Source organism: Varanus komodoensis, unplaced genomic scaffold (assembly GCF_004798865.1).
Source record: "Varanus komodoensis strain SLA01 unplaced genomic scaffold, ASM479886v1 scaffold15, whole genome shotgun sequence".
Lineage (NCBI taxonomy): Eukaryota > Metazoa > Chordata > Lepidosauria > Squamata > Varanidae > Varanus > Varanus komodoensis.
In genome coordinates this window covers 19,620,734-19,633,542 of record NW_025335440.1, presented here as the reverse complement: position 1 = coordinate 19,633,542, position 12,809 = coordinate 19,620,734, and the positions used below count along the sequence as shown (strand labels likewise).

General features: G+C 37.1%; 1 protein-coding gene across 1 annotated transcript in view; it reads left to right on the top strand.

The window, feature by feature from the left end:
- Nucleotides 1–12,809, top strand: part of CCDC7 (coiled-coil domain containing 7) — a 125,608-nt gene that overhangs the window by 60,367 nt on the left and 52,432 nt on the right. Inside the window, exons 24-32 of the mRNA XM_044425013.1 lie at nucleotides 22–147; nucleotides 1,070–1,189; nucleotides 6,151–6,270; nucleotides 6,386–6,511; nucleotides 7,401–7,520; nucleotides 8,438–8,563; nucleotides 10,256–10,375; nucleotides 11,318–11,443; nucleotides 12,320–12,439. Coding sequence (XP_044280948.1) covers nucleotides 22–147; nucleotides 1,070–1,189; nucleotides 6,151–6,270; nucleotides 6,386–6,511; nucleotides 7,401–7,520; nucleotides 8,438–8,563; nucleotides 10,256–10,375; nucleotides 11,318–11,443; nucleotides 12,320–12,439 — 1,104 coding nt within the window. The remainder of the gene's footprint in view (nucleotides 1–21; nucleotides 148–1,069; nucleotides 1,190–6,150; nucleotides 6,271–6,385; nucleotides 6,512–7,400; nucleotides 7,521–8,437; nucleotides 8,564–10,255; nucleotides 10,376–11,317; nucleotides 11,444–12,319; nucleotides 12,440–12,809) is intronic.

Below are 12,809 nucleotides of genomic sequence, written 5' to 3'. Positions count from 1 at the left end.
ATTACTGAAATTACTTCGTAGATTCTAAACTACAGGAAATAGCAGAACAAAGAAGACGTTTGACTGAAGATTTAAAGGCAACTTTACACAATATACAAGAAATGCAGCGTCGTCCTTCATTGGCAGCTCTAACAGGAAGATCCAGAGGTGAATATAAATTAATTACCTTAACTATTTAGAAAGGGACATGCAGTGTTGTAAGCCTAATTAGCCTTGTCATTATTGAGGCTATCAAAAGACAGATGTAAGTCATCTATAGGCTGTGGATGTCTTCCATTTTGTGGGCAAAGCCTCCATCTTGCCTGGCTCAGCTAAAAAGCCTGGCTCATCAGAGATGATGGATAAAGGGCACCTCATAACATCAACACCAGTGAATGAGTAGGTGTTTGCTATCAGCTCCATAACAAGGCCTGCATTGCAGGACCCTACTAGCTTCCACCACAGCTCAAGTTCATTGCTGTGCCTCTTTTCACTGGTTCTCTTCCTCACAAGGGAACTGATGAAAATTTTCATCATACAGTAGGACCTCCTGTCATACCCATGAGGGATAGGGTCTAAACCCCTCATCAGGTGCTTGAAACCTCAGAACCCTTTAGAAGTGAAAAACCTGTGAATATCTCTAGTGAAAAACTGGGAATATCTCTAGGGACTCTGTATGGGAATGCTATAGTCTTTGTCTCAGCACTAGCCAGGCTCACTCACATATTTTGTCTCTAAGTGGTTATCAGTGTAAGAGGACTGACACAGTTCCCCTGAAAGGCTCTTTCAGCCTCCTGTCAGATTCATTCCAAGTTCCAGATTTTTCCCTCCACAGAGGCAGGGTGCATGAAGGATGCAGATGGGCTCAAGAATCTGCACCACAGTGAAGGTACCAATCTACAAAAGTAGTCTCCATTGACCTGCAGAGTCACAAAGGTCCTGACGTTTACCGATATAGTCCACGTTCTATCCTCAAGAGGAAAGAGGAAGATAGATTTAGATGGGCTAGCTCTGTTGTATGTCTGTGTGAGCAGCAAAAAGACTGAAAATGATTTTTGAACAGGTCATTTCAAAAACAATCTGTTTACAGAAAGGGAACTATATGAACTTTCTGAGAAGAAACAAATGCTGCTTAAAGTTTTGGAATCAAAGAGGAATGAACTAAAAGAAGCTGAAGCTCTTGCAGCTGCCCAGCCAGGCAGTATCAGTGGTATGAACAGAGTCATTTTTCATGTTTCCAATTACAATGTTAAACATAAGTGTCTGGAACTAAGGCCTTTTATTTCAGTTGGGTATATGGTCATGGGCCAAGCAGATTCTGCATTGCTGTAGATTGCTTCTGGATATTCCTAGTACTGCTACTCCTGTTCTTGTTGTTATTTAATTTATATACTAATCTTCCACATGGAAGTGTCCAATGTGGCCTGCAATACAAGAACATGGATACAAATAAGAGTTTCATTACAGTAACCAAATACTGCCAATTTGTTTTGAAACATACTATATCAATTACAAATTGTTCCAGTTGTACAACAGGACATTTTAATAATACTAAGTTCAGTATAATTAAATTCATTATAAATCTTCTGTATAATAATAATAAAGGGGGGGTTGTGCATCTCTGTTTGCCTATCCATCACTACCATAGGGCCAAGACATTGACATCTATGTGCCTAAAACTTGGCATAGGGATGTGCAACGTTGTAAGGCTCATTCCATTTTTAATCAAGGGACTTTTGACACATTTCTAACTATGTGACCAAAACTGAGTCGATTCTTTTTTATCCCAGTTTCTCTGAAATTGCTTAACATATTTGCAAAAACATATATTATATGTTTATTTCATTTCTAGATTATTCCAAGGGCCAAAGTTTTCTTGGTTGTTCACAAGAATTTTTACAACATACAGATACAATGAAAATAGGATAAGATTAGCATATTTTCCCATTGTCCAAAATTTAAAAAATAATTCACCAAATAGAACAATTTTACTGCAATTACACCTGTTGGAAGTAACTGAGATAAATAACCCATTCTACTATTAGGTGTTCTCTAATGCCATTTTGCAGTTAGTACAATTGGAGCAATTTGTATAAATTGGCACTAATTTTTTATACTTGAGTTCTTTTTGTTCTAACACCATGAGAAATATGGAAGCACCATTTCCCCAGGTATTTGCCAAAAAAAGGGCAAATTGTGGCCCATTTTAAAAATTTGAAGTTTGCATGCTGAGTCCACATCCTTCATCTGAGTCAGCACAAACACAGATTTCATGGAACAGAATCCAGAATCTGTTCAGATTTCATGGAACCAGCACGTGGCTCTGCAGTCCATACATCTGAAACATAGCAATAGAAGAGATTGCTATGGGGATGCATTTAGCATGGAGTATGCCTAGTGCCACTACTGGGCATGGCTTCAATCAGACAGGGTGAGTACCGTGTGTCCAGCTCTTTGTCGGCTGTGTAGGTTGATGTGAATGCTTTATTGTAGCAAACTAAGGCCTGCTTAGTATACTAGCCTACTTCAACCAGGTACCCTCCAGATGTGTTGGACTACAATTCCTATTATGGGAGTTATATTGCAACTCATCTGGTGGATGCTAGATCAGAAAAGGCCACAGTAGGCTGAGGGATAGCGTTATATGTCTGTTCTCCCTCTGCTGTGGGGCAGCCACCCTCCCTACCAGGAAATGTGAAGGTGTCTCACAGGCAATAGGGATACACCATGGGAAGGGCCATGTGTAGGGAAGCATACAGACATGGGTTTATTCAGGCAGGGTGGACATACTGTGTCTAACTCAGGAGTGTAGGTTTGCTTGCAAACTTCAATATATCAATCTAAGAGCTATTTCTACCTTTGCCGAGCCAGAACTATTAGCTAGTTGAACCAAAGACACTTGACTGTTACCAACTGTTAACACAAATTAGCTAAGTTAGAATCTGATACACTAGAACTTTTCAGAGTTGTCAGATGTTAATAAATAATCAGCAGCCAGATTCTCATAAGGATCAGGTGAAGGACTGCTAATATATCTGCCAATGTAACTGCTAATATAAAAAGTTCTGGGTAGCGAATAATCTTATTTAAAGATTGCAAAGAGGCCACCTAACTCAAGTGAAGTGCTCTTTTTGCTTATCACAACAACCAGGATTTATGAAACTAAGCAAGTATGCTAAGTTTAATACACTAGGTACCAGAGCATGGTACCTAGGTTTCAATTCCCCCTCAGGCCAGAGTTACTGCCTCACTTGGTGGAAATTTGTTTAGAAATTTAGCTGCTGTTGCTCGTGCCCATTGTAATTGGAAATGTACACTAGTTCTTTGCCATCTTACTGACAGTCATGTTGTTCTGTTCAAACTGAATCAAAAAGTTTCTGAAAACCAAATATATTTGAAAACAACTCAGATAGGTCCCTTATTCTCAAGAATGACACTTGAACCTTATATAGGTCTAATATGCTGCATGTTGTCAGTAGAGGCATTTACCTTTTTTTCCCCCAAATTACAACTTGGTGAAAAAAAGTTCAATTGCCTTGGAAGTAACATTTAGCAAAACATACAGGGTCTTATCAGGGCAGTTTTCTCTTTTAGAATAACACTTGTACGATGCTGAAACAAAACTGTCTAATATGTACTCCCACAGATGGATTGTCATAGTCAATGTAGGAATAAAAGTATTTTATAAGACTGCTGTATGGATTACTAAGATAATGAGTGACTTTGCACAGCATGACAAGCCATGATGGTTTCTTGCTCAGTATCATTTGTTGTGTTGTCTGAATCATGTCACAGCATGTTAATAAGAAACAACCGTCTGTTCTATGGTTTCCATGCTTCACTATGGTTTCTCCAGTCACCTAAAGATTGCATCGTTGTTTCCTTGCCTGGTATGCAGCTACCATAGAGTCCTCCGGAAGGAGCAGTAACTGCAGGAGCTGTTCCACCCATCTAGTGTGGCATTGAAGTTCAGGTGCAGTGGCTGATAGTATACATGCCAACAGCACAAGAACTAAGTCATGCGGGTGGAAACCATGATAGTGTGGAAAATACTTGGTCATTTGTGACCCATATCCAGGCAAAAAAATGTGCACTGTGGAAACAGTTTGGGGTTGCTTGTCATGATGTGTGGAGCCAGCCAATAAATACGAAGTGGTTTAGAGGGTGGTATCTAGAGCTAACCATTAGTATGAAAAAATGTGGGTTAGATATTGATCTAGTCATAGCAGACTCATTTAAATCAATGGTACTTCACTCATTACAAAATTGAGTCCCATTAATTTCAGTGGAGCCTAATTATGACTAAAACTGGACCCTATTCATTTTCTACTAATTGCACAATTTCATGTTGGCATTTCAATTTATACTAATATTTTGACATGAATTGGCTTGAAATTATTTTATAGTGCATAAACTGCAGGTGCTAGATGAGCAGAGAAGACAATTGATTATAGATTTGGAGGCAACTATACAGGATATTGAAGAAATACAACATGATGCTTCACAAAGAGTTCTGATTAGAAGATCCAGTGGTGTGCAGAAAATTATCAATATTTACAGATAAGTTTTTAAATATGCACAGTATTTCAGTAGTTGCAAACCCAATTAAAGTGGCATATCGAGCTGACTAAACCTAAACCTACAGTTCAAATACTTCTCAATGGGAAAACCGTAGCCTTGACTATACACACTTTTGTTGGCAGGGTGATGTCTCTGCTTTTTAGTATGCTGTCTAGATATGCCATAGTCTTCCTCCCCAGGAGCAAGCGTCTTTTGATTTCTTGGCTGCAGTCCCCGTCTGCAGTGATCTTGGAGCCCAGGAAAATAAAGTCTGTCACTACCTCCATTTCTTCCCCATCTATTTGCCAGGAAGTGATAGGGCTGGATGCCATGATCTTAGTTTTCTTGATGTTGAGTTTCAAGCCAACTTTTGCGCTCTCCTCCTTCACCTGCATCACGAGGCTCTTTAGTTTCTCTTCACTTTCTGCCATTAGAATGGTATCATCTGCATATCTGAGTTTGTTGATATTTCTCCTGGCAATCTTAATTCCAACTTGCACAGGTGCTATTCCAGGGAATTTATTTATTTATTTATTTATTTATATCCTGACTTTTTCCTACAAAGGGCTCAAGGCAGCTTACATCATTCTCCTCCTCCATCTTATCCCCACAACAACAACCTTGTGAGGTAGGTTGGGCTGAGAGTCTGTGACTGGCCCAAAGTCACCCAGTTGGCTCCATGGCTGAGTGGGGACTAGAACCCAGATCGTCTGAGTCCCAGTCCCACGCTCTTAACCACTACACCACACTGGGTCTCAATTATTCATTGGTCTACCTGCTAGGGTCAATAGAATGTGCAGATAAGAGTTGCTTCATGTAAAGGTTCAGATGCACAGAAAAATGTTGGTGCTTTGGGCAGCCTGGAGCTGCAGTAATGTTTAATTACAAAATGTTATTTTTCTTGCCACACATCAGGATGAACAAAACATGGTAGGGGAATACAAAAAACATTGAAAGTCTATGAATTAGAAACATTGTACTCTGGATGTTCCATAAAAAGTGATTGTACAAAGGGTGGCAATTCCTGAGAAATGGTTTTGTGTGGAAATGTTCTATTAATCCCCTTGATATTTCTGAATTACATTGCCAGAAGTACTTCATTTAACTCCTGTACTCTGTGACATCTGTCATGATAGATTCAGAGTTTGTCTTTTCAATGAAATAATCAATTTTTAATAAATATCTTCCTCCTCTTCCACTTTTCTGTGATTGGATTCCAAAGCAGCTTGAAATTATATCATGTTAGTGTGTATACTCTTCTGGCTCCTGGCCATTAATGATGCATTCCAGGGTTTTTCCCCCCAGAGGCAGGTAACTTGAAGGAGGCAAATGGGCTCAAGGGTCTACCTGCTGATGAAGGTGCCAATGCACAATAACAGCCCCTGTAGATCTGCAGAGTCACGAAGGTCCTAACAATGAAAGTTATAGTCCAAATTCCAAACTCTTCCCTCAAGAGAGAAAAGGCAGATGGGCCAGCTTTGTTTTGTGATTGTGCAAGCAAAGAGAATATTTAATATGATTTTAGATCCATCATACCCAAAAATATATGTTCATAATGAGAACCATTGAGGTTATTTTTCAATTGATCACTCAAAACAAATTTGCTTACAGAAAAAGAATTATATGAACTATCTGCGAAGAAACAAATATTGCTTGAAAGTTTGGAATCCAAGAAGAAAGAACTACAGGAAGCTGAAATTCTTGCAGTGACTCACCCAGGCATTATTAGTGGTATGAATATAATTATTTGTCATGCTCCCTGGATTCAATCTATTTAAAGTAGTTGCATGTTTTAATTTAATGTAGTTATTATTTTGATATGACTAGGGCTGAAATTATTTTGTAGAACATAAGTTACAGGAGCTAGATGAGCAAAGAAGACATTTAACTACAGAGTTGGAGGCAACTGTGCATAATATACAAAACATACTAGATCGTGCTTCACCAAGAACTCTGACTGGAAGAGCTGGTGGTGAGTAACAAATAAATAATATTTTAATTGTAGACTGTTGCACTCATGTTCTGCTTGTGGGCTTCCCAGGGCAGTTGGTTGGGCACTGCATGAACTGAATGCTAGAGCAGATGGACCCTTGGTCTGATCCAGCATGGCTTGTATGTTCTTAGCTCTTGAAGCAGATTATCCGTAGAACAAATAACAATTAGAGCAGTGTCGCTCCTGTACTGATCATATAATACCGGTTATCAGTATAAGAGGACTGACAGAGTATCCCTGAGAGGCACTTCAGCCTCCTTGGTTATTCACTGTATCCCTGAGGGACACCAGTTTCATAACTTTGAATCTAGATAGAATTGAAGAACCAATTTCTCCCATATTTTTCTGCTTATCTAATTTAAAGCATTTTACTGCTTAGCTGAAAAGTTATAATGAAAGATGAAGAGTTAGTCATTTCTATGAAATAATCCATTGTAACATGTTCATGCTTTCTTCTACTTTTCCTCTTCACTGCAATTGGATTTCAAAGGAGCTTAAATTTTTATTTTAATGTGTAGCTTCTTGTGGGCACTGCCAGATGCATTCCAAGTTCCAGATTTTCCCCTCCCTGGAGCCAGGGTGCACAAAGAATGCAGATGGACACAAGAGTCTGTCTGCTGATGAATGTGCCATTCCACAAAAACAGTCCCCATTGCTCTACAAGATCCTTGCTATTAGAGATATAGTCTATGTTTCATGCCCTTTTCTTGTGACTGAAAGGTTAGATGTGCTGGTGTCGTTATGAGAGTCTGTGAGCTGCAAGGACACTTGAAATGTTTTTTCTGTCATTCCATAAAGCATATATATTTGCAATCAGAACACTTGAAACCATTTTTCAATAAATCATTCCAAAAATATCTGCTTACAGAAAGAGAATTATATGAACTCTCTGAGAAGAAACAAATGTTGCTTGAAAGTTTGGAATCAAAGAAGAAAGAACTACAAGAAGCTGAAGCTCTTGCAGCTGCCCAGCCAGGCAGTATCAGTGGTATGAATCCAGTGATTTTTCATGCTATCAGTTACAACTTTAAATATAAGAACTAGAGTCTTTCATTTCAAAGGAGTGTATAATTCTTCTTCAAGGGCTGCATTTGTTATCTGTACTGGAATGTTCAATTGGCATGTAGAAGATTAATAATCTGCATTACTAGTATTACTTCTGCTATTCTTATTGTTTAATGTCTGTACTGCCCTTCCATACAGATGTGTCCAAAACAGTTAACAGCACAAGAATGTCCATATATATCAAAGAGTTGTTACAGTAACAGTCTACTATCAATTTATTTCAAAACACCATATATCAACTGGTATAGAAAATCAGTTCTACAGTTCATTTCAACAATGCTGACATATTTATAATTACATTTCAGATTCATTACAACATAGACATTATCATTAAAACAAACTTACATTATTTCAATTGTTAAAATACAATATGCAACTTAGATTCAGAAACAGTAGATTTTTCCAGACCAATCAAGTATTAATAATAGTATCAGCAGTCAGATTCTCAAAATGGGAAATGCAGGAAACAATAGTAAGGTTTGTTACAATATCAAAAAATAAATGGTGCATATACATCTAAATAATCTTACTTAAGGACTGTCAAAAGACTGCCTATGTCAAGTGACCACAATTAATAAAATTAACCAATCATTCAAAAAAGCTATAGAGTGCATCTGGGATGCACTGTAGGAAATTTTGTGTTACATAACCCATGATTTGCTGATCTTGCATGCGAAAAGCCTCTTGGTCAGAGTAACTTAAGTCCCACTGATTTCAGTGGGTCTACAAGTTATGAATGAATCTGGATTTAAGTTATTGTATTCTAATTTTACTTCTTATTTTACTTATTTCAGTGTATATTAATATGTTGATATGACTAGGCTTGAAATTATTTTGTAGAGCGTAAGTTACAGGAGCTAGATGAGCAAAGAAGACATTTGACTACAGAGCTGGAGGCAACTGTGCACGATATGCAAGAAATACAACATCGTGCTTCACCAGGAACTCTGACTAGAAGTTCTGATGGTGAGTGGAAAATAATGGTATTTTAAATATAGGCTGTTAAATATGTATATTTTTTCAGTGTGCTGTATGTAAGTATAGCAATTCAAAAGGTTGGACATAAATTTCAGCTGGCAACTTACATTCCTCTTAGCTCCAGAAATAGAATGTCTGTAGACAAAGACAAAAATTTCACTGCTGTACTGGTGAGAGAAGATGGGTTATCACTATAAGAGATCTGACACAGCAGTCTGGTTTGCAAAACATGACAAACCACTAGGACTAGCAAGTCATGGTGGGTTATTGGGGCATCTGAACCCATGGTTTCTTGGAGGTGGTCTGTTTTCAAGAACATATTACCTTGAGAACACATGGCTTGTGTTAGGTTTGATCTTGTCCACTGTGGGCTGTCATGTCATTTGAATCCAGCCATCATGACACAGATCGTGTCATAGGTTGTTAGAAATGACAACAAGCAGCAACCCCCTCTGCTGCTTTCTTTTGCAATCTTACCAGTGATTGCCCTTTTGCCAAAGACAAAAAAGGACTGCCATTAATTCTTCAACTTTTTATCAGGCCCGAAAATGTGTAACTGGTCTGTACTTCTTTTTTATTGCTATTTTTATTATTTTTGTTGGTCTTTCACAAGTATGTCCGTATGATGATCTAATATGTGTAGTTTAACCATGTCAACTTCCTTGTCAGTTTTAACTGTCAAGGGAAAGACAAAACCAGACTGTATTGTAAGCCGTCCTGAGATGCCATGCTTAAGGGATGGCATATTAATGTTTTAAATAAATAAATAATATTTAGGCTAATTCATGCACAAAGGGATCACATGCCTACCTGTCAACTGACAAGCACCTTTAAGAGGGGGAAAGTGCCAACAAAAGTGCATTGAAAGGAGATTGAGACACTGTCTTCTTCATAGCAATATTACTAGGATTACTAGGATTGAATATTACTAGGATTCAATATCCTTGATTACTAGGATTGAACCAGCAGTTCTTAGTACCCTCCACATTTTCAAGGAGTCAATAATTTCCCTCCAAGTAGCTGGTTGCTCAAGCAAGTGTTTTTAGTCTTGGTAATACTTTTCTGGATTTTGAATTTTCTCTACAGAGAAGCTTGCTTAGCATCTTCTCTTTTCTCCTTTTGTTGCTAAAAAGCACTATTCAGAAATAGTAGATTTGTGGTGGTAGAAGGATAAAGCTTTTGATCACTGCATTCCTTCTGCTTGTTTACATTGTATTTAACATGATCTATTAGATTTGAAATTGTATTATTTATTGTTGTATTCCATTGTATCTGCCCCTTTAGATACTTTACACAATTGGTGTAGAAATACTGAATAATAGCCAATATCCATCCTACACAGAGTAGACCCACTGAAATGAATGTGACATAAGTTAATCAAAACAAATTTAAGCTCCATTCTTTTCAGCGGGTCTTCTCTATTTAGGATTGGCATTGGATATTATCTGATGTAAATAAGTAATACTGTCAACTTCTGTGATATTGCTAAAGATTTAGGTCTTCCTTGAAAGTCACTGCATTCTGCAAAATTTCAGTTTCCTCTCTTTAACAGCTGTAAAGAAAATGTTTTTCTTTTAATTTAAGAACCAGTTTTGAATATCTTCCTTCATTTTATAAGGCTCAGTAATAGGACCATTTGAAACTTAAAAAGAGATCATTCTAAACCATTGTTGTTTATAGGAAAAGGCTTACATGAATTATCTCTGTGGAAGCAATTTTTATTGGAAAGTTTGGAATCTAATGTGAAATTGCTAGACGATGCTCATGCTCTTGAAGCTACACAACCAGGCAGTATCAGTGGTAGGTGTATGTGTGATATCTTTTGCTTGTTTCACTTATGGTCCTCAACACAAGCTCTTGCAATATGATCCTTCCATTTAATTGATGTGTAAACTTAAGATCATGTTAAGCATCCTAGTTGGGCTCGTCAGTCTAAATTGGCAGCTTACAAATTCAGGAAAATTGATGTGGGTGAAATAGCTATTAAAATATATACTTTGATGACAGTCAGCTGAATCCACTGTAGGCCAAAATCTGCCTGTACTGTAACCATCTCTCATCATGCTTAATCCATACTATAAATCAAGGGAGATTGAAGTGAGATTGATCTCAGCAGCTCATGAAATTGTCATATATTCTAGAGAAGTCTTTCCCAACTTGATTTCAGTGTGACTGAAGTATGTCTGATTTTCACTGCAATTGTATGCATGCACAAGTATTTTCATTAGACTGTCTTGCCAGTATTGGAGTGATTCAAACTTTGTATAATAATGCGTTTTGAAACACATGATATGTTAAAATATATTATATATATTGTATTGTATTTGTATTTATTTTGTATAAATGAATTATATGTATGAATTGCATTATATAATATGTATTATAAAATGTAGATTAGGAGAATGTAGCAATTGATGAAAGAAATGTGGAAGATGAAAATCTCCTTTTGGATAAATATTTGCAATGTAACCCATTATACAGGTTGGTGCAGAAGTCTTTCCAAATGTTTAGAGTACAAAGTCTTCTGGGGCAAATATTTATAATAGCAATGCAGTGTTAATGGATTCAGTTTATTAAAATCATTTATGTCGTGACTTTAGAAAGGCAGATCTTCCTTTGAGGTTTAGGTATATTCCATTAGTTTTTAAACTATAATTCTATTATTTGATATGAAAGATAATTCTATCATGCTTAATACATATATTTTAATAGTTCTATAAAATGCTTCAATTTGTTTCGTAGAGAAAAAAATGAAGGAATTAAATGAGCAAAGGAGGATTTTGACAGAAGACCTGAAAGCAGTTGTACAAGATGTACAAGAAATGAAACTTTCTATTTCAGAGGCAGGTGGAAAATTCAGACCTATAAGTAAGTACAGAATAAATAAGTTCCTCAGCAAAATTCCCTGAATAATTTTGATTTTAATTGTAAAGATGGTGATGAGTCTGAAGTACTGTCAGATTCCTAACCCATCATTCAGATAACCATGTTGGTTTGCTGTTTATGGAAGAACATTTTCTTAGCTTTCTTCCTAAACTATATTCTCCTACATTCAGGGGTTTGTCAGGATGTCACCTGAAATTCTTAGAACCCTGTGATTCTTGGTCATAAGACTGGGATTCACGCAGGGCAGTGTTAATGGAAGTAGATGAACTGCTGGAGATTGTCTTGATGGCTCTGGCAAAGAGATGAACAACCCTGCTTTTAAACAACAGTTCTTTTATTTTATAAAAGTAAGATAACAATGATGTAAAAGTAAAACATATCAACCATGTACTGTACAGCGCACATACCTGTTCTCTTAAGTAGATGTCTTTCAATGGGTATCTCTTCTGGAAAAAGAGTTATTTGGGAATCTGGACTTAGCTCTCATATCTCCCCACTTAAGTGAAGCAAAAGCAGGTTTTGGATTGGGATAGAAAGAGAAACACAAATGGCTGAAAACCTTTCTGGACCAACCTGTATCAGTGATGGTCTCTTTGGAAACGTAATCGGGGAGCAAAGTCTCTTGGAATGTTAGTGTTGTGAACCTCTGCCTTATGCTCAACTCACACATTTTTAAGAATGTGCAAATAGTACAAATTGTCATAAGCCTCCTCTGCCTCCTTTCAAAGAATATTGATCCCAGGATGAATATGAACACTGAAACTTCTCACTGTACACACACACACACTTTTCCTAAGTTACTTTTCACATTTAGATAATATTTTTTCTTTTTTAATTTTTTAAAAACTCAATATTTAGGCATGGATTTAAATGAACTTTATCGGAAGAAAAAGTGGGTTTTGGAATGTTTGGAATTAAATCGAAAACACCTGCGAGCAGCACAAACTCTTGCTGCTACTCATCCAATTAGTATCAATGGTAGGTATATCACACTGCTGTTTTTTAACTTTTTACTTTCTAGGCTGACTTTTCATCCAGAGCCCCGTATTTTACAAGTTGAGTTATGGAATGAAGAAGACAGCTTTAATTCTCATGAAAAGTCATCTTGGGGAAACAGATTTTTAGCTTAAATTTCTACAATTCATGCATTAAGAGAAGAATGTACTAATGAAAACAATAAGTTGCTAGTAATACGGGTACTACAGTCTCGTGACTTTCTTGCTGTGCTTTTCTGTTTACAGGTTCTGCCCTGGTCAAAATTATGGGGTCTTATGTCTAATGAAAATCTCAAAATAGATAGGAGTTATTCTCTCTCTCTCTCTCTCTCTCTCTCTCTCTCTCTCTCTCT